Genomic DNA, 22,250 nt, shown 5'->3' on the forward strand with positions numbered 1-22,250 from the left:
TGGGTTTTTTTGAGAGCAAAGTGAAACCTATCGTCTTTCAGTAGCAGCTCCATCAGCACTGATATGTAAAAGGGAACAAATTAAGCTTGAATGTAGCTTTTGACCAGGCTTGATAGCATTTGTAATGATTACGGGTTTTTAAACAGTACATTGGAAAGAAACATGGATTTTCTCCCGTGGCTTCAGAATGACAACCAGCTGGTCTGTAAGCAGGAGGGAGCAGTTGAAGGTTTGAGGAGCACTTACTGTGCAGAACTCTGCAACAGGGCTAATGGAGTAACTCACACTGCCAAGAGGCTCCATTCTCCCCATGGCATTTAAGTCCCTAGCAACAGTTACTTTATAATTTCCCCTTTGCAGATGTTTGTTTGGCCAAATGCCATATCAACATACAGAAGATTTTTAAGAAAAAGTCTCCACAAGATCTTCCTCTTACATAGTCTTATTACTCCCTAGTATTATCCAAGAAATACATGGCAAAGCCTCTAAAATACAAAGTTATGGCAGCCCTTGCTGTGTGACCATTTCTCATGCCAGGTCTCTTCTGAACATCAAATATGCATCCCATTGTGTTATATGGTGTACTCTCTGGATTAAACAGCTGTCATGAAAGGAGTTCTGAGTTTCCATTTTGACCATCAATGATTCAAGACAGTTCAGGTAAAAATGCATGTCCAAAGCCTTTTGAATCCAAACAATGCATGGGTATTCATTTCCAAAAACCTGGATGAAGGTAAGGCTTTTAACATGATGGGAGGAAAATACTTTCTCTTATCTTCCACTACGCTGGGACAGAAGAAATGACAATATTTTTGAGCTGCAAAAAGATTCAGCTCCTGAATTTTATTGATTTACAAATGCCTAGCTCACCTCCTATTCTAGTAAGTCAAACAGGCCAGAAACTTCTGCACAGAAATATCTTTTCTGTCCACTTAATCTCAGAGCTTTGTGGCTCCTGGTGTCTCTTTCTCTTCCAGGCAAAAAAAAGAGCAGACTATAAATTAGGTTTGACAGTCATTCCTTAAATTCAATTGCATTTCTTTTCAAGGCTGTATCCCTTACATTCCTGAGCTTATTCATATATTTGGAGGTGTTTTGATAGGAATATGTTATTAACTGCTAAGTGGCAGGAGAAATATGATTTTGAAATATACATTATTTTTAGCACAATGTACCTATTTTAAATGTGGGAAGGTCACTGTAGCAAAATACGTGATTAAGTATCAAAATGTAAGGAAAGCCTGCTATTAAGATGGCACCACTTGATGTAATATTCAGATGCAAAAGAGACATTCACCTCTTTCCCACCATACTGCTATAAAATCCAGTCTTATGTAATAAAACAAAATAAGAATTTATGGACAAACTTCTATTTCATTCTCCAAAGTTCTTTAAGAAAACAACTGTCATATTGATGATACTGATAATGGAATACCCCAATTAAACAGATGCAGACTCGAAACATAAATGAAATCAATACTGTACTCCCAATTTGTTACAATTAAAGCTGTCAAGATTTCCACTAAATCAGTATTAATTCTAGACACCTCAAATCAATTACAATAAAAGTTCTGAACATGAAGTGTTTCATAAGGATCCATTTACGTAAGAGCAAATATTGTGTCTGTTGCAGAATCAGCATTTTCTAACTAAATGGAAGAAAACCAGGGAACTAAAAAAACAATTTTGGAGGATATACTTGATGGGAAAACAGACTGAATAATGACAAAATCTTCTCTTCCCTCTTCCTTCAAAATCTGTCAACTGGACTGCAACTGATACACAGTAATATTAAATCAGACAAACAAAAGAAGGGAGAAGCCAAGAAAACAACTCTGACTCTGAGTCTCCTTGTCATGTTTACATAACTGCATATATTGCAGAAAGAAAGGTAAGATTTTATACAAGTATTTCTATAGTTTTCACTGAGATGTACATAGAAATAATAGTATGAATCACCAAAGAAGATTCTGTATAAGATAAATAAATGATAGGTATTACTGCTCATACTTTTAAACACAGAGCATTCTACTGAATTATATTCATTTTTTGTAAAAAGAGTGGAAAAAAGCTTAAGTGGAATTTCTCTGGCCAATCAGTCTTTATCAATACCAATTCCAACATTTTAAGTGAGGTTCCATAAAGTCAGTAGCTATCTACAGGCTCTATGTAGGAAAGTACAGCCTCTAAAATGAGGAAACAATACTCCTTACAGATACCACTTAGAGTGACCATATGTGAAGTACATAAAAAAATTATTAGTGAACTATGAGACTGTGAAAACAAAAAGGTTTGATGCCAATCACATACCCGCCTTTAATATAGTCAAGGAATGAAACTTCTGTTTCAATTAGGAAGGAAAGCAATGTCACCTGAAAGCAAATAAAAGAGAGTCAGACATGAATTATTGTGTGTTTCCCAGTTGAACAAGTAGAGACATAAGCACAATGTTTTTGGAGTTCTGTCCTTAAGATGTAATTTCCTACAGTGTTAGGGGAAAAAAGAAGATTAAAAAAGATATTAAATAATTTCAATAGGTAGTTCTTGAAAGGGAAGAGACAAACTGGGAAGTCTACTACAATTGCCTTTTTGGTTTTTTTAATAAGGAAAGGTAAGCAATGGAAGATTGTATTCCAGAGCAGGCTACCACATACATATTTTCTGATCCCTATGTACTACATCTACAAATGAATATTAGAGGCTAAATGAAAATGCACCTATTTTATGAGCACTTCAACACTGTTTAAAGAATTCAATTACAATCATTTATGTAATTACTCATCTCGCATTAAAAGTGGCATTGAGAATTGATGCAAGCCAAGGATGCAAAACTCTAGTAAATTACACGCATATATGAAACATATATAAAAAATTTCATTTTATATATATATATATATATAAATACAAAGATAAGAAATTTCTTCAGTTACAGCGTTTATCGCTCAGAAATTATATAGATTCAAAACACAGAGATCCATCTAAAGGTGTTGCTGGCATTTTCAGCAATTGAGTCACAGAAGTGTAAACTCTAGTGGAAAAGATCCATCATTTAAGATCTTCATATCCTGTGCAGTATTTATGAAACAAAAAATTCAAATTATTTTAATTTTATTTACAGAGTGACACAAAACTCTCTCACAGTGTAAGTCCAGCAGGCAGGCAATGAAAACTGCTTAAGTAACTACTCAAAGGAAGTCCACTGATAACGATACAAGGAATAGAAACGAGATGGAAGTTTGTCACCAAATTTGATTTACCTCCACATGCAGCAAAATATAAACATTTAAAATACTTCCATGTTGTAAACTTAGAATGAGATTCTGTCTTCTATCCTACTTCCTTTGCCACAGGTCCTCTGATTTTTAGGGACTAGCAAAGTTTAAAATGATCTAGTTGAGAACAGAAGACCATGACAAAGTTCGACCAGGCTATCAGTAACAAAGACTTGCATATAAGACTGAAATTTCTATGCATTTTCCCACTGGACACAGTAATATTAACAGTTCATCTGTTCTTACGGCTGGTCATCTTGTTCTTAATTAATTTAAGCAAATGTTTTCAGTGTATCTGATGTTAAAAGGTAAAAAATGGAAAGAAAACAACTCCCAAAGTGGCCAAAGGGTTTACTTCCAAATAGAAAATGACTACCAATGTGTCAAGTTTTATCCAGTGAATTTTTAAGTTTATTACTAGGCTTTATTTGAAACTAATCCTGCATTCTGAAACATTTCTCCTTAATATGCAATTTATCTGTCTCAATTTAAAATAACCCCATAAATAATAACAAATTGAGATGTGTACTGTATGTAAAGCAGCAGTAAGATAGCAGTCAGTGATCTATATCCACTTTAAGCTCTCCAGTAGTTCACTTGCTATTAGTGAGAATTATAGTCTTGGTGCCTGGCCTGAAAATTTAGAAATCTTTGGGATGAAGAATATCTTGGGTGAATAACGAGGAGAAGAAAAACAGAACTGCAGGCAAACACGAAAGGAAGTGACCATTTGGAGAAGCATAAGGGAAGCCTGAAGGACTAGTAGAAGTAGGGGCAAATGAGGACAAAAATCACTTGATAAAGAAAAAGACCAACAGAAGAGAACACTGGTAGAGAAGGACAAAGGAAAGAAAATCGCTAACAATTGTTTATTGGAAATTTTGATGTAATCAGAAGAAAAGAATAACAAGATTTTTTCTGTTCAAACATGGGTAAAATATCTTCTTTCAAACAGAGACAGATACATGTGAAGATGTTAAAATATCTTAAATCAAAATTAACTAAAAAATTGAACATGAAATAACGTTTTTTTTGCTCTTTTGTACCCTAAGCCAGATTTCATACCTACAATTTTGAGTACACTTTTAGCGTTGGTTGAAAATAATCACTTTACGTAAGTTTTTAACTCACTAATTTAGCATAAAAGAACTTTATTTTAACATGATAGGTTTTAGTAAAAGGAATATGCTAAAAAAATGAATTAGATACTGCATGGTAAATTTTAATGGGCAAGCTGTTTCTGCCTATTTTTTACGATTTAAAGCAGAGATGGAAAATCAAGTATTTATTTCCTACTGATGAACAGACCTACACAACAACATGAGAATGTCAAAACATTTCTTCAAGGCTATGGTTCTGTGCAGAAGTAGCCCTACTGACTTCAGTGGAACTATTCATGTGGAAGAAACCCACATGCTGGATGTGTTTTCAAAAAACATATATGTGATTAGGTTTTTCAATATACAAATCTTCAATTTTTATCTTCTTTTTTTTTTTTTGTAAATTATGTTCTGAATATCACGGATACCAGGAAGTGGAAGATGAGAAAGTGCTGAAGGGAAATATTTGCTTTGCTAGCAAATGGTTCATAAACATGAGAACAGAACATGCAATACAAACAAAAGGACAATAAACTCTCATCCCAAACAATACTAACAGATCTTTCAACATATATTTAAAAAAAACCCTGTTGCCATTAGCAACTTAAGAGCACACTTGGACACATTTTTTATCAGACTTTTCAAATTAAAAGAAAAACCTGAAAATAAATGCTGCATACCAGTAAATAGTTATTGTGGCCTTCACAAAAGGTTCTATTCTAATCCTGTTGAATTACAAGTCAGCTACGCTGTTTCAAGCAAAAAGAAAAGCATCCAGTAACATAAAATATATTTACTTACTGTTCCAGAATTAACATACTTTTTCTTTTTTCCTTTTTTCTTTGGATTTATTACCTAGAAACACAGATACAAACATCAAAGCAGTGAGATCTAATATAAAGATAAGTGTTTACATTATTTTCAAAGCAGAACGTAGTCTATTTTCAGTGGATTCTCAGTGTATTTTTACATAAGATTGCATTACCTATGCATCTCAATGCGGGGATATATGGATGTTGAAAACCAGCAAATTTATCTTCACGGTACCTGTCAGGTAAGTCCATGCTGGTGTTCACATTTGACAAATAAGGGACTGGGGCAACAGAGGTGAGAACGTTCATTATATCTGAGTGCTTAAACACTTTGAATTTTCACAAGATTCTGCATTTTTCTGCATTCCTCATTCCAGGGTTTCAGTGTCCTGTGTCACTACTTTGTCATTTCACAATGCACCTCTTCACAATCCAGTTAATCTATTTCCATCTTCTCATCAGTATTATCTGAGAAACATGTGAGCTGTTCTAGTCCCAGTTTCTGTATCTGATGCAATGACAGATCTGCTGACAGGAAGAGCCACTGGGGGCACAGATCATACTGTCATTTCATGAAAATGGCGAAGACCACCACCTGACTGTGGAGTTTTGGGGGCTCAATGCACTCCCCATACACAAGAATCTTCACAGAACTGGACTACAAAGCATTAAACAGTTTTCTTGAATGTCTAGAACCTACGCCTATAAAATTTCTCATTGTAGCCAACAATAAAAATTGTATTCCTTATGAGTACCACATACACATTAAAATGTACTCCTGCATTTTTCACCAATGCACATGGAATTAGAAGCAAAACAGTATTTTGGTAATTAGGTCGCTCAACTGTATAACTAGGAAACTTAAATCCTTGTGGCTTACTGCCAAGTTTTACTGTAAACTACTTGTAGATGTTCTGCAAATGATAAGGAATTAGAACATTTCCCATTGAAATGTTAGTCACTTATCTGCTGTAAAATACTTAAACTATTTTGCCTGAAAATGGAAAAAATAGAAATACATGTCTTCCAAAAATTCTCACCTCTTAACCAAAATGAAATTACATTTAAAGATCCTACTTCTTGCACAACACAGAAAAGCCGTGAAACGTAAGGCAGGAACAGATAACTATCATTTGAGGTCTTCCCAAACAGGCTAAACAAGTGACTCTTTCTTTCCCTCCAGTATGGCACACTGTTATACAGTAAGTATTCTTCAAAGTTTTTACTCCCTTACATGCATATAAGCCCTTTAACACTTAAAAAATCCCAAGTAACTCCTCCCCTCAATTTAACAGTGCTTTGACTGGCAAGCAATGGATTATATCTGTGTTATTAAACAATGCAGTAACTCTTGTTGAACCAAAACCTTAGCCAGAAAGCAAGTCCTGCTGACAATTGTCTGGAAGAGGGAAATGAAGGTAACAGACTGACTGTCTGCCCTATGGCAGTTCATTCACTGCTCTCCAGAATTCAATGGTCAGGCCTGAATTAGCAGCATATTGCTTGCCAGCAGTCATTAAATGCCAAAAAGGAGATTCATCTGAACTTTCTGCTTCAGGTAACTTGACAACTGGCTTCTTAATAATTGCAAGGAACTACACTAGAGCTTTGAGTGAAATATCATGGGAAAAAAGGCATCTACTTGGGAGCAAGTAGATGAATTAAACAACATCTTGTTTCTCTCCTATAATTCTAGGTACTCTAATTGTTATAATATTGATGTATTTTTTCAAATTTCAAATAACTTTATAAATTAAACAACATTTTTTAGCCTCTGAAAGTCTTACATCCCTGCAGGAACCTAGGAAGCTACATGAAATCTTACCTATTAAAAAAAGTTCAACTAAAAAGAGCTTGCTCTAGCAGATTCTTTCTAATGTGAAAATATGGGACACTCAAACACAAACTTCTCTACCTGCCTTGGTTCAGTTTGTAAATGCAAAACATTTTAAAAAGAATTTGTTCAGTCTCTTTTGTTCTGAAACTGTATGGACTAATCAAGTAGAAGCAGTACATGGAGGACTGCAATGTAGGGAGGCAAACATAAGATGCTCAGGAAATGTATGCTGATGCTGGGAGTATGATATTGATACCATATTTAAGAAAATGAAAAATTACTTAAGATGTTATGACAGAATATTCATAGTAGGGTAGGAGTCACAACACAAGAGGACATTTCCACTGCATACAGTAATCTGTGTTGTGACACTATCCATAGGAAACTTCTGTAAATTACAGTAACTCTGGGGTTGATCTTGGATCTAAATAAGAAAAAAAAACCTATGTCTTTGTCCTGCTCTGCACAGCAGCACCTTTGCTCATCTTTAAAACAAAATTGCAGCACACAATTGGAGCACCCTCCTTCCCTTCCTTCCATTAGTGCTTAACTAAACCATTTGTCAACCATTATGAAAGCTGACAAAACAACTAGGTTTAATGACAGTAATCTGAGACCAATTAAAGGATATCTCAAGGAATGACAAAGATCTGCACACTATACAGAAAAAAACATGCTACAGCCACATAGGCTTGTCTTCTCATTATTGGCAAGAATATCTTTCCATTGTTTTCAATGTTTTCCACTGTTGTTTTCTCATTCATTTCCTGAAAGAGAGCAAATACTCACAGTACTTACCTCATACACGTTGAACTGAGATTGCCCTCTGGACAACTCTCTGTAACTTGTTGTGAATTCTCCAATGAAATCATGGCTGTATAAAAAAAAAAGGGTTTCAAATACATAGCATTTAGTAATTTAAACATGTATTTTAACTATTTATGAAAAAGAGAAGCACGGCCAATATGAACTGACATCCAAGAAAGGAGCAATGGTAACAGATACAATTTGCTTAAAAATCTCTATTTCTCCCTCTGTTGTGTATTCACTCTATTAGTAATACAAATGTAGAGGTGGAAAGTATTAGATTAAATCTTCTTGACAGCTTTTGCTCATTGCTGCACAATGAGGACTATGTTGTAAATCAGTGATTGACCCCAAAGTAAGCTTTCAGATTCTTACAGAATCTGAAAACACAGAGTGGGCTGCCAAAGACTATCACCATTTCCTCACTGGACGACCACTGGCACTACAGACTCTGAACTATGTGTGAGACCACGTGAGAGAAGGGGATTACAAAAAAAAGTAACTTAAACCAGAAAAGACCAGCCCTACCAATTTGTGTAACATGACATTCGAATGGTACCTAAATTTAAGGGAAAGACCCAAAACTTATTTCCCATCTGTGAGGAGAAAAGCAATCCACTGAGGCTACTCAGCTTATGGTATTAGACGCCACTGGAAAGCAGATCTTAACCTAATAGTAAAGCAGTGGCTATCAAACTTCTTTCTAAATTCTACTCCTGCTCCAAGAATACATTTGGCACTCCTGTGCTGTCATTCACATTTTGAAAACTGCTTTGTCAACTCTTAAACAGGGGCTGGCATGCTGCCAAGGACCCACTGTGAGCAGAATGGCCAGAGGGAGTGTAGTGGATGAAGCATTGCTGAGAAAGGCCAGACTGGGGTCAGGGAACTGGGGCACAGAAACCGCAAGGTTTCTGTGCCAGAAGTGACTGATCTGCGAGTTCATATGTCTCGGGTACCTGGAGTGGAAGCGAATGCAGGGGTGAGTACCTAAAGTCAGCTACACACTTTCCAGCAGTCACAGAATCATACAATCAACTGGGTTGGAAAAGACCTCTGAGATCATCAAGTCCAACCCTTGATCCAACACTGCTGTGGTTACTAGACCATGGCACTAAGTGCCACATCCGGTCTCATCTTAAAAACCTCCAGGGATGGTTACTCCACCAACTCCCTGGGCAGCCCATTCCAATGTCTGATTACTCTCTCTGTAAAAAATTTCTTCCTAATATCTAACCTAAACCTCCCATGGCAGAGCTTAAGACCATGCTGTCTTGTCCTACTGCTGGTTGCATGGGAGAAGAGACCAACACCCACCTGGCTACAACCTTCTTTCCGGGAGTTGTAGAGAGTGAGGAGGTCTCTCTCCCCTGAGCCTCCTCTTCTCCAGGCTAAACAGCCCCAGTTCCCTCAGCCTCTCCTGACAGGACTTGTGCTCGAGTCCCTTCACCAACCTTGTTGCTCTTCTCTGGATCTGCTCCAGCACCTCAATATCCTTCCTGAACTGAGGGGCCCAGAACTGGACACAGTACTCCAGGTGTGGCCTCACCAGCGCTGAGTACAGGGGAAGAGTCACTTCCCTGGTCCTGCTGGCCACGCTGTTCCTGATACAGGCCAGGATGCCACTGGCCTTCTTGGCCACCTGGGCACACTGCTGGCTCATGTTCAGCTTCCTGTCAAAGTCACCGGACCTGTTCCCATTCTCCACTCTACCCAGCTGAACTTTGCTCGCTGCTGCTCCAAATTTTCCCAGCTGTGCCCTAGCAAGGCATTGTATTTCCTCTACATGCTGCCTCCACATCTTGCGAGCTATGAAACTAACTTTTTTACTTTCCCTCCAATGGTAAACTAGAATAGGAAGTCAAAGTTTTATGACTTTGTGACTTGTAAAACTTGTTTTTTAAGAAATGCAGCGTACTTCTAATTAAGCTATAAATATTAACAGCAAATTTAAATAAATCTGAATGTTGCAAGAAGAGGAAAAATGGAAACACGACGTGTTGTTTCCACAACAACGTGAAATTTCTTTCACTTTGTTCATAACAAAATGAAATTAAATGAACAAAATCACACCTCAAATATAAATCTCATTTTCTGAAATCAGCATGAATCACAAAATATGTAAATCAAACAACTGAAAGGTCCAGTCATCATGCTAATGCACACGAAATAAGCAAAGCATTCTGTAAGTAAGTTTGTGAAATACTATGTGAGAAGATATTCCTGATTAGTCCGTTTCAGAATGGACCACCTGCCATGAAACACTCCCCTTTCAGTTTGGAGATAAGGAAATTGCTTCCAAGACAGACAAAGACTTTTCTTAAGAAACATATTTTGATGAAATGCTCTCCAGACTGCAATGCTATCTAACCAGGGAACAGAGGAAGCCATCCATATATGCTATGGTACTTGAGTTTTATGTGGCCTGGAGCACATAAGGTGTATTTAACCTTGGGTAGCCATGGTACTGGACAAAAATGCATATTGGTTAAACTGGAACCTTTCCCTTTCGTAACAGTTCTAACCTTATATTTTCAAGTGAGCTTGTATATTTTGAAGGCAGAAGTTCAAACATAGCTTAATGACTACCTACAAACATGCTGTAGCAAACAGGAAACATAAGCAATTCTAGACAGGACTGTCTCTGGGGAGCCAAAAAAATCGATACTGCTTAAAAGTAATTGCTTCTTTAATTCTAAGAGACACTGGAAAGTCTCCTTTCCTTGTGGCTGTATGCAAACACTGACAAGATCTGAGCTAGAAAGACATAATTCCTCTGAAATAATAAGATTAAAAAGGTATGAGTATATAAAAGCAGTATCAGAGTACTCTGCACTTAAAAGATCATCAACTTGGATCTTAACACTCAGTATTCAGATGGATGTGTGCCCCTTCCCTAGGCTGGCTCTGAAGGATGAGTGCCTGTTGGGCAAAATTTGCCTTTGCCAGATGTATCAAAGAAAAATGAGGCACTGATGCCTCCCAATATCAATGATCACGCTTCACCAACTGGATCTCCTTATTAGTCTCTGGATTGAGAATGCAAAATATTTATTCTCTTTGCCTCCTAACACCAAACAATCCTAGATATACAGACTTTTGTCCATGAATGGTATATCAGAACACTGAACCAAAGACTCTTAGAACAAAAAAGTATCGCTTGTAGCCCATCTCCCTAAATCTTCCACTTTTACCCTATGTTTTGAAGTGCTGAAAATCACTTTCAAACTTGTATTAACTTTGAATTTTTTAATTATCTAAAGGGGAAAAAATAGAGGAAAGGACAATCATAATCAGAAATATGTCAATGAGTAAGGGAAAAATGCAATAATTTAAAAATCAACTATCTAGTTGGAGAAGGAGAATGAAAAGGGAGGACAAAAAATAAGGTGAAAGAGTCTAGAATCTGAGATTTAAAATCTTTCTTGCAGTGTTGAGATTCTCAGATGAATGGTTCAGTGGCCCCAGGTTAGCACAGCAATATTTACAGCTTTAAAACTTGAGAAAAAACACTTCTTGTACGTAACAACCATATCAAGACTATGAAATGGCTTTTGCACCATGTATGCTAAGGAATATTTTTTTCTGAAATGAAGTGAAAAAGCCTTCAGAGAGAAACAAAAACATCAGAGTATGGATGATGTGAAGTTGCATGTTATCTTATTTTTTTCTTCTGTTATACCTGTCTGCAAGTACTTCACTGATAAGGACACTCAAAAAAACCCATGACTGTTTCACCCAAGTGGGCTTGTCCAAAGTAACAAAACTACCTTTTGTGACTTCTTACGGCATCAAAAATTTTGGGTTTTGTCACAGCTCTTAGTGACAATAAAAGGTATCAATTAGAACAAGTGGTCCACATTTTGACAATTTTTGAGTAAAAACTGGTTTGAGACAAAGAAACTTTTAATATTTAATAGTGTTAATGTTACAAAGAGCCTGTATTACTTTCAGTCAAGAAATTCTAAGTGATGTTTGAAAATAAATGAGTTATTTGATAATGATATTACATGATGACAATGACTCTTAAGAATGTAATTTAGGAACGTGACAGTAAGAAGCCCAACCCAAAGCAACGTGGTACCTCTTTTTTTCAAAACACAGATAACACAGAACGGGGAAAAGGGAAAAAAACTTATTAGTCAAGACTCTGGAAGTCAGAATCAGGTCAAGACAAGATTCAGAAATCAAGTATATACACAGTAATGTTTCCTTCCTGATTGCAGAACAGCCTGCAAAATTCAGTATAATTTGCTTTGCTATCTAGACAGCAGGCAATCTTTCAAAGGTTGTCCCTGCCCAGTTTGCACATTTTTGGAGCAAACAGATTCAGCATAGTGAGGTGATCAGCTAGTATAACAACTGTTTCTAGAAAGAGTCCATCAAAAATGGAAATTAATATAAACTGAGTAACAGCAGACTTGTACAAAAAATTGCTGGAGTAGTTCTTGAATGGGATTCATTTCAGATACACCTGGCAATGAAAAGTTAAATTAGGCCATTAGGTTCTTGCTATGATCACTAGTAAGTGATAAGCACCACCAGCTGCCAACTCATTCCAGGTAGGATGGATTCAATCAGACCATTTTCCCCTGTAAGCTACTGAAGTAGCTTGAATGATTAGTTCAATCTACTTGTCTGATTTTTACATTGTCTGAAGTTACATGAGATGAGTGCTGTCTCATCTTTCAGAGGAATTTAACATATAAGATGTCAGTGTTCTGCCTGCTTCTAAATTGAAAAAAGACAGAAAGCAAAAAGCCAAAAAAATTCATACAATTAGAATAATAAGGAACACAGGTAAATAGTATCCTTCACATTTTGTTTTTATAGATATTAATTTTATAGGTATTCAAATTGTGATATGAACAAAAGCAGATAATCTTTCAAACTGTTTGAGAGTGGAGAGGCTAATGATTGCCTAGAATCCACAGTATGTTGAAGATTTCACTCAGAATTGCAGTCACATTGTATTATTTGCCAGATTTCTTCCTTTTCTTCTTAACTTTACCGAGTTTGGAAAAAATGGGACAGCATATGGGGCTTGATATCTTGAAAAAATATAATCCTTATTTTTAATTAACTTGGCAATATAATTAACTTTTCATTGTTAGTTTATTTTCAAAAAATATTGTAGCTTATACACAAAAGTACAAATATATCAAATTTTCAAGGATTTGGAAAATATCAGTGAGGAAAGGATGTTAATAGAAACTCTAACAGGGATGCAGTGATTTTTTGCATATGCCTTTGTTAATTTAAATACACTTATTTTAATTGACAGAATATGTTATTTTTCCTCTCCAGGGAACATCTGATTAAGAAGGACGAATTTGCACTAGCAGGTATTTATAGAGGGCAAATATGTGATAATAATGCTTATAAATCAACAGGCTTCACGACGGAACAAAAAAGACAAAACTATAATTTGAGAAAGCTAAATATGCTTTTGGATCTTGTCAGCAAGGAAATGAAAGGTAGCACAGGATAAATTTGCCTGTTATGGTTAAAAGATCCATTGCCACAGAAGCACAATACCATTATCTATAATACTAGAAGCAAATTGCATCAGTAGTATTAAAGACATAACTGTAAAATAAATAATATTATAAATGAAAATGCACGTGCATATCCATATATTTTAAAATATAAATTATGAATAATAGGAAATAATTAAGACATACCAACTTAAAGGTAAATAGAAATCAACATATTATTATATTACTCTTAGTTCTAGCACCATGATTTATGAGTTTCTAACCAAAGTATTAAGATACGAGCTCAGACATTTTTAAAAGAATAGGAGGTATCAATACAGTGTGTTAAAAAGTAATTCTACCTTGTTTATCAGAATAAAGGCAATTCGAAAGGCTAATTACTTCAGAAAAAAACCTGTACAGTCAGTACAGAATAATAGCAGATATCCCTCCAGAATTTAGTAACAGAAAATCCAGGGATATTCCACTGTCCTCTTTCCAGTAACTTAGTTATATAAAACCCAGGTCTTCCAACTCTAGAGTTTATAACAACATTTTGATAAAGATGGACATTGAAATGAACATTCAAACACAATCTGCAATTAAGACAATTAATAGGTGGCTTCTACATTGCAATATCTAGGCAACCATGAAGTAGCAATTGCAGGCACATGCATTTCATCATACTTGAAAAGCAACAGTTTATAAAGCAGTGTTTTAAGCAAAAGAAAGTAGACTATGAAACAGATGATGCCTCTCTTCATACAGGTACATTAACTGGTAACATAATGAGAGTCACAAAACTGATTTTACAGATCATAAAGCATTCCACCTTGCTTGTTCCAAGGAAAAATATACACACAGCATGTCTGAAATAGGCATCAGTATTTATCACAACTGGAAAATAAAAAATAACTGTATCACAGTAGAACTCTTTTCCTAACACCTGTACCCCTAAATATTGGTAAATAACATTCTCTAATCCTGTTCTGGACACTAAATATTTACACTTTTTAAAATGTGTATAAGTATGCACAGATAACCCCAAAGTTTAACAATAGAAGTGATGTCTTACCTTCCATCTCTATCCCAGTCATACACTTCTACTTTAATTGTCCTGAAAATAAAAAAATAAATCAACAACAGGACCTTATTAAAACATATGTTAAAATGTACCTGCATTGCCTTTAAGTTTAATGGCATATGGGTGCATCAGTTGTGCCAAATCCAGAAAGCAGAATTTTTCAGTCATTTCTCATAGGGCAGCAAATAGCCAATCACTCAGGTTATGCAACACATCTTCATAAATTACTAATAAAATACAGTCGAAACTAAGGAAACACATTGGAAGTTTAGCCAATATATTTTGCTTGCTGATGCTCTGAATTTTCTGTTTTTTTAATAAATGATTCTTTAAAACTTAAAGTATTATCACAGTTTTTAAAAACACATTTTGTCTGTTTCCTTATGAGTAATGTGAACCTCTGAGGACAGCTCTAACTATTCTTGCTTCAGGGTCGACTGGGAAACAGACAAAATGTAGAAAACAAAAATTTACCATGTAAAGGTTCAATCTTACTTTACATAGTTAGCTGAAGAGTGGATTTCTTAAAATGCATATACTACAGAGCCTATTACCACAATCATCATTAATGAAACAAGAAACATACATGAGGATGGGGATAGTATATAGCTTTATTTATCTCCTTTTACTACAGAAAGTGTACACAGATAAGTCAGTTCAACAATCAGTAACAGAGAATCCCATCTGGCCTAAAATTAATTGAACATGGGATAAAAAGTAACACCTCCAGACCTCCTACATTTTAAGCAACAACTTAACTTTCCTTTATTCTTCAGAACAGTTTCACATGAAGTCATCAGGTCAGTGGTATTAAGAACAGGGACAGAAATCTAAGCAATTATTTTATAATGTGCTTCCATGGAAGCTGCTCCCCATCCCTCCTATTACATACAGTCAAATACATGTTGAATATTTTTTTTACCAGGAAGGGATTCTTTGGGGATAAGGTTGATCAACAGCTGACATTATATACACCAAGAAATTAATACCTAGTTGTTTTCACATTTTTTATGATATTCCAAAATAGGTAAAGGAAGAGTTACTTTATCTGGATGTTTCTCTTTCCAACTCAAATTTAAAGGCTCTGGCCACACCATTTGTTATATTTTATAGCTCTTGTGGAATTCAGTTTGGGTTTAAATTACCCTTAGAATGAAAGCTGATAAAAGTGAAAGTTATTTTGTGGAATGAAGTGAAGAACAGCTCCAAACCTACTTTATCCCACCAAGTATTTGACTTTTGAAAGGAAATCTTATTTAATTTAGTAAAAAAAGGCAATATCACTGTTTTTTCCCTAGAGAAACGTTATTTTACTTACAGGTTTCAAAATCTGTTACTATTATGATAGTTAGGACACACTACTAAAGTAAGATTTACATAAGGTTTAGTGGGATTTAAGTTCTGAATTATGATTCAAATCTGTGTTTAAATAGCCAAATCATCTCAGCAAGAAAACTTAAATTATTAAAATAAATTCTAAAGAATATCAAAATAAATTCCTGGGAAGCTTATTCAGACATGCAACTTCAATAAGAGCAATTATTCAATTACTCCTTGAATAAAGCTCCTCTCTCCTGAAATGTATTTCATACTAAAAGGATTGATCACAGATCTCAAGTTTTACCTGTTTTGCATGACACACAAGATACTGAAAGATCTTTCAAATCTTCACATACAGATATTCAACCTTTACCTTAAAGGACACAGTTTAGAGGGTGGATTCCCTCTTTTAACATTAAAAAAAAAATCTTTAATTTAAAACAAAAATCAAGGTTAGAGATGGGTATCTTGGTCTTAAAACTTTTATGCAGAAAATAACTGTGTGTAAGTGCTATTTGAGAGCTCATACTAAGAGAAAGAAAGAAAAAAAATATTAGATACTATGTATTGCTCTAGTATTGAAATGCCATCCTTGTGATAACTGAAAACATTGTATAATTATATAGTTTGAAAAAAATTACACAAATCCTGGTCTTTTTATAACGAAAAAGCGGACAGAGTTCACTCAGAAGCATGCACTAACACAAGATTTAGTCTTATAAAATCAAAATAAGGGTTTACTGTGATATATACTTATCTAATGACATTACTCCCACCTTTTCAACGCAGAAAGACTCATGCCTTGCAGAATACACCATCTAAGGAGTCTTTCTGCTGTGCCTTTTGCAACCGGACGTGTCTATCTCGTATTGGCCTTTTTAGCCACCAACACACTTGCAACAAACATGGGTAGAGTCCTTCCCAAATCTTCGTTCACAAAGCCTAGCCATGACTCCCACCTTTTATATCTATCACAGCACCTGGAGCACCAAAATATGATCTATAAAACTATTATTATCTGAAAGAGACTTTTGAGGTTTGTGTTTTTATGTATTACCACGTTGATCATAGGAACATAATCTTTACCTTTAGAAAGAAAAGTTTTCAAATTAAAAAAACAAACTTTGGATGCTTTTTCTGAACTATCAGCAGATACTAATTTGAATTAATCTGACAGCTAATGAGTATTTCTTAATTTGAAACATGATTGTTGTAGGTGGGATTAGGAAGTTTCATGGAGCCTTTATTCACAAGAACATTATGTTCAAAGCATACAAAGTAGAATCAACATGGGACAATGGCAGATACACAACAGTTTGAGGAGTGCTATTATGCTTTTTAATTCTCTTTTGGAATGCTGGAGTTATTTTAATATACCTCCACCAAAATATCATTTTTAATTATTATGAAAACTGTTTTTCTTTAGTATGACAAATAGTGCAGTGTCCAGAGACTAGCTTCATGAGTACTATTTTGCCTATACATTATGCACATAAACCTAACCTCAGGTTAAAAATTCTATTTGATTAGAATGTACTTATTATGAAATTGCTGCATTTTATTGCACCTAATTGAGAGAGTAACCAACAAGGCCATTCTTAAGAAGTCTAAAAATATCCATCGTTACTCAACTAATTTCCCTGTTACAATTGGTAAAATATTGATTAAAAACATGGTATTACCATTCAAAGATGGATCTTTTTGCATGGGATCACTGAAAACTTCAAATCTGGAGACGATTACCTCCTGTGTTTCCCATCTACTCACCTACGTATTTTAAAGGCTTTCATTTATTAGCATTCTCTGACATTACAATGTCACTCAAGGAAGACAGACCATCATTCTTTTTCAGTGAAATATTATTAAAAATACTTGTGCACACTAGTCACAGTGGCCATTTTTTAAATTAGTCTTTTCTTTCTGTTTCTAAATCACACCATATGGAGCAAAGAATTTTTTCCAGAAATCACCACTAGCATTTCCTACAGATTTAACATATTTGCTTTATTTGTCCTAATTCTTTAACGCGACAAATGGTTTTGAAAACCTATTATCCTTTCAAAATGTTGATTAAATAACACCAGGAACTGAAGTGTATAGAAAAGATCATATACAAAAGAATACATGAGTTAGGGGGGGGAAAAAAGAAAGCTTAAGCTATAGCTTACCGGTCATAGTCTCCATTACACAATGCTCTGACAGATATCTTGAATGCCTGCCACACTGGATTTAATGTATTTTTTACAACTTCTGTTTTGTGGCAGATTGTAAAACTGTAAGTTAAAAAAGAATATATATTGCATTTATTTACTTCTTCTTTTGTGTCATCTAACATGGAATCAAAAGAGCCGTAATCTGTAATAATTCGTACAATGTCCATATAAAATTTAAGATAAGAAAAAAAGAAACACAGTGAAATCATGAAGGGCAGACTGAAGAGGATAGACTCATTTGAGAGATATTACAGAGTAGAGTGCTAAACAACTCTAAACCTAAAATGTTTTTACCCAAAACTTCAACAAGAATTAAAACCATTCAGTGAGTTATTTCAGGCAAGAGCAGACTCCATCCCACTTGCTTAAACAGACCTTGTACAGCCAGGAATCAGTCACAGACCCAGAAAGAAAGTGTCTTGTAAGGATTTGACTCTTGCTTAGCAGATTAAGAAACTGAGCCAAGGGAGTGATGGCTTTTGGATTCTTATTCCCTATTTTATATCCAAGATTTTTTTAACCAGGGCTGTCTCAGGTAAAACATAAAAGCTTCTGTGAGATCCCATGATCACCTTCTCTCAGGTGAAATACAGTGAAGTAGTTTAATGCATTCTGCTTTCTCTAAATGACGCAAAATTGAAATTCATCTTTTAAACTCGCATCTCAGGGACTGAATTGTTCAAAACAAAACAGGAGGCAAGGTCACTGGTGAAATCACTACTGGTGAAATTCCTCATACAATTGTAACTAAAGTTGTCCTTTGGGGGAACATCCTCCTCACATTCCAAAGGCCTATGTTTTTATCCTGGCTATGATTCAGAAGACATGCCTGATGATAAGAAACAGAAAAGGAAGTATCCCTCTGCCACACGGGCAGAATTACTGTCCCAACCTCCTGCTGTTTTCAGGAGACCAATGAAGAATCAGTGGCTCAACACTCACCTTTTGGAATGAAAGTGGAGAACCATGGCATGCAAGGCCAAGAGAAACTGCATATACCAGTACTCCCAGAAAAATTCCACCACTGACCTTAATACCACTCACAAAGGAGCCATAACTCCTCCAGGCTTGCAATTTAAGATATTCAGTATTTATTCAGGAAACTGTTCCTAAAATCTGCCTCCGAGAGGAAAAGTGCAGGGAACAGACACACATACTCATATAAAGGTTTATGTAAACAACATAAGCTTTTGGTTTGGGGTGAGGTGAGGACTTTCAGTTTCCAGGAAAACCTAACCTGCCAGTAGAGACCCACATAGGCACTGTGTTGACCAGTGCATGTCAAGTCTTAGCAGTAGAACAGAAGAGATTAGTCTACTTTAACAAATTAAACCATGAATGTAGCAATCAGTCATTTGTAAAAAATAAAAAAAACTTTTTTTAGGGTACTTTTGAATTCTATTTCTTAGAACACTGTTAAAAAGTTAAAAGACATTTCCAAATTTGCAGTATAAAATGTTTTTATCAAACACAATTTCTAAGCATTAATATGTTTTGCATCTACAATTTTCTTGGAGAATTCTATTTAATTTAAAGGCATACTACATCTTAGCAAAAGTAACACTATTTAGCTATTTTATTACAATTAAATTGTTTAAAGTTTAGCAGCAAAATACTTAACAGGCACCTACCTGCCATCTTCATTGCTTCGAAGAAATACAAGGAAAGGATCAGATTTCCCAAAGAAGTCCTTCTTGTCTAGTTTGTTTGCACAAAATTGCATTAAAACTGAATCCTGAAATGGGTAATACAGAAAAATTACATACAGCATGCAGTTTACTATTCCAAAAAAAAATTAAAAATCATTGACCAAACTATGCAAATAGAAAACAAAATAAATGAGGGTATCTGTTTTCTAGATGATCTCTAAATATTTACATTCGTGCAATGTCCTCATTGTGCAGTTTGAATGTCTGGAATCAAGAATTCCTTTGTAGGGGGCTGCAGAGAAAGAGTAATTTTCTATGCTAAATGCTTCTGGATTTTTCCAGTATTTTCTAACATTCAATGTTGTGTTCTGAGGGAAGAAGACGCACAGGCAAGAAAAGCATATTAGAATTTATTTTAAAAACTCCAGGAGACACAACTCATTCCTTCAGTGGTTTAAACCTATTGTCTGCTCCTGCTGTATGTAAAGCAAATGGCTTAGCAGCTTGCTATTAAAGAGTCCAGAACCTTCAAGAAAATGAGCTGGATGGAAGGTACCAAATATGCCCATTTTGACAACAAATAAGGAGAAAAGTTTCTTTGCTGTGGTCAGGCAAACTGACAATCTCACATGGTCACCTCCTTGGGTAAAGTCAAGAATGCAAAAAGGATTATAAATGCAAAGATAAACCTGCAGACTCACCAGCTGGGCCTGCTGGAAGACTGTGTTCCATAAACAGGTCTGCAGGTGTAACATCAGCAAGAGAATGACTAGGGAAAATGTGGGCTCACCACTGAGTGGGGCATGGGACCAGGTGACAAAGGACATTTCAAACTCCATGTTCCTCATAGCTTTCTGTGCCTTGGTCTTTACTGCTAAGATCTGCCTTCAAGAATCTTGGAAACCTGAGACCCAGACCTGAGAAAGTCTAGAACAAGGATAACTTGCCTTTGGTAGAGGAGGACCAGGCAAGAGAACATTTAAACAAACTAGACATACAGAAGACAGCGGGACTTGACAGGAAGCACCTGAGAGTGCTGGTGGAGCTGTCTAATGTCACTGTGGGGCCACTTTCAGTTATCTTTGTAAAGTAATGATTTTCAGGGGAAGTTCTCCTGTCTTTGAGAAAGGACAAGTAAGAGGATCCAGGTCAGTTTTAACTCAATCCCTGAGAAGACAATACAACAAGTAATCCTGGAAAACATTTCCAAACACATGAAAGACAATAAGCTGGCTAGGAGACATCAGCATGGATTTACAAAGGGGAAAATTCATGCCTGATCAACCGGAAGCCTTCGTTCATGAAGTGAGGGGAAACTAGTGGATGTTGTTTATTCATGACCTTAGCATGGCCTTAGACACTGTCTCCCACAAAATCCTTGTTCACAAACTAATGAATTACAGACTAGAAAACTGTCAGGAATGGGCCAAGAATGCTGAATATCTTCATCAATGACCTGGATGATGGGACAGGCCAGATCCTCAGCAAGTTTGTAAACAACACAAAACTAGAAGCAGCAGTTTATACAACAGATGGTTGTGCTCCCATTCAGAAGCATCTGTACAGGCTGGAAAAACTAACCAACATGAACTTCACGGAGCTCAACAGAGGGAAATGCCAAGTACTGCACTTGGAGGCGAATAACCTCATACATCTGCACAGGCTGCAAGGCCAACCAGCTGGCAAGCAGCACTTCAGAAAAGGACCAGGGGGTCTTGGTGGACATCAAGATGACCAGTGTGCCCTTAGCAGCAAAGAAGGCCAACAGCTTCTTGGGCTACCTTAGGAAGAGTGCTGACAAAAAGTTGAAGGAAGTGACTCAACACAGGTGAGGCCACTCCTGGAGCACTGTTCTAGGCTCCTCAGTACAAGAAAGACACGAACATACTGAAGCAATTCCAGCAAATGGGTCACTAAAATGATTAAGAGATTGGACCACCTCTCATCTGAGGAGAGCTGGAATTATATAGCCTGGAAAAGAGAAGGCTCAGGGGGATCTTACGAATTTATATAAATACCTCATGGGAGAGAGTAAACAGACTCTGCTTAGTGGTATCCAGTGGAAGAACAAGTGGCAACAGGTACATAGTTGAAATGCAAGAAATGCCATTTAAATACAAAGAAAAGCCTTTTTACTGTGAGTATGGCAAAACACTGAAACAGAGAGATTGTAGAGCTGGCTTGGACTTAAAACTCAGCTGCACAGAGCCCTGAGTAACCTGCTCTAAGAAGAGCAGGAGGGTTGGACTAGACAATCTCCCAAGGTCTTTTCCAACCTCAGCAATTCAGTGATTACAAAACTCTTTGCCATTCTGAACATGAGCTATAAAAGTTTGACTAAAGTATAAAACCCCAAAAGATCAGATAAGAATTAATCCAAATAATAAATAAACTTAGGTAGGAAAATATCACAGATAAAGTATGTGACTGACACCTGGTGAGAGGCTGTGAGAGAGCGAGTACATGAAAGAGCATGACAGAGAATGCAAAAGAGAGCAAGAGAGACTGAATATCAGCTTCTGCTTCTTTCTGCTTCTTCCACCTAAAACGAAGAGCAACTTCTACGAAAAAGGTATCCTAGCTTCTACATAAATCGCAGAATGCAAATTTATACATTACACCATTGACAATCCAGTGTAGTGTAAATCACAAAATAATTTCCGGTTTGGTTTTGAAAAA

At 36.0% G+C, this 22,250-nt stretch overlaps 1 protein-coding gene across 2 annotated transcripts in view; it reads right to left on the reverse strand.

The window, feature by feature from the left end:
- Positions 1 to 22,250, reverse strand: part of CPNE8 (copine 8) — a 108,739-nt gene that overhangs the window by 47,876 nt on the left and 38,613 nt on the right. For both annotated transcript variants that reach the window (XM_017811583.1, XM_017811582.1), the window contains exons 8-13: positions 19,554 to 19,657; positions 17,878 to 17,982; positions 14,381 to 14,422; positions 7,820 to 7,895; positions 5,174 to 5,227; positions 2,311 to 2,372 (exon numbers count right to left, since the gene is read on the reverse strand). In XM_017811583.1, coding sequence (XP_017667072.1) covers positions 2,311 to 2,372; positions 5,174 to 5,227; positions 7,820 to 7,895; positions 14,381 to 14,422; positions 17,878 to 17,982; positions 19,554 to 19,657 — 443 coding nt within the window. The remainder of the gene's footprint in view (positions 1 to 2,310; positions 2,373 to 5,173; positions 5,228 to 7,819; positions 7,896 to 14,380; positions 14,423 to 17,877; positions 17,983 to 19,553; positions 19,658 to 22,250) is intronic.

This window comes from Lepidothrix coronata, unplaced genomic scaffold, assembly GCF_001604755.1.
Source record: "Lepidothrix coronata isolate B3197 unplaced genomic scaffold, Lepidothrix_coronata-1.0 Scaffold32, whole genome shotgun sequence".
Lineage (NCBI taxonomy): Eukaryota > Metazoa > Chordata > Aves > Passeriformes > Pipridae > Lepidothrix > Lepidothrix coronata.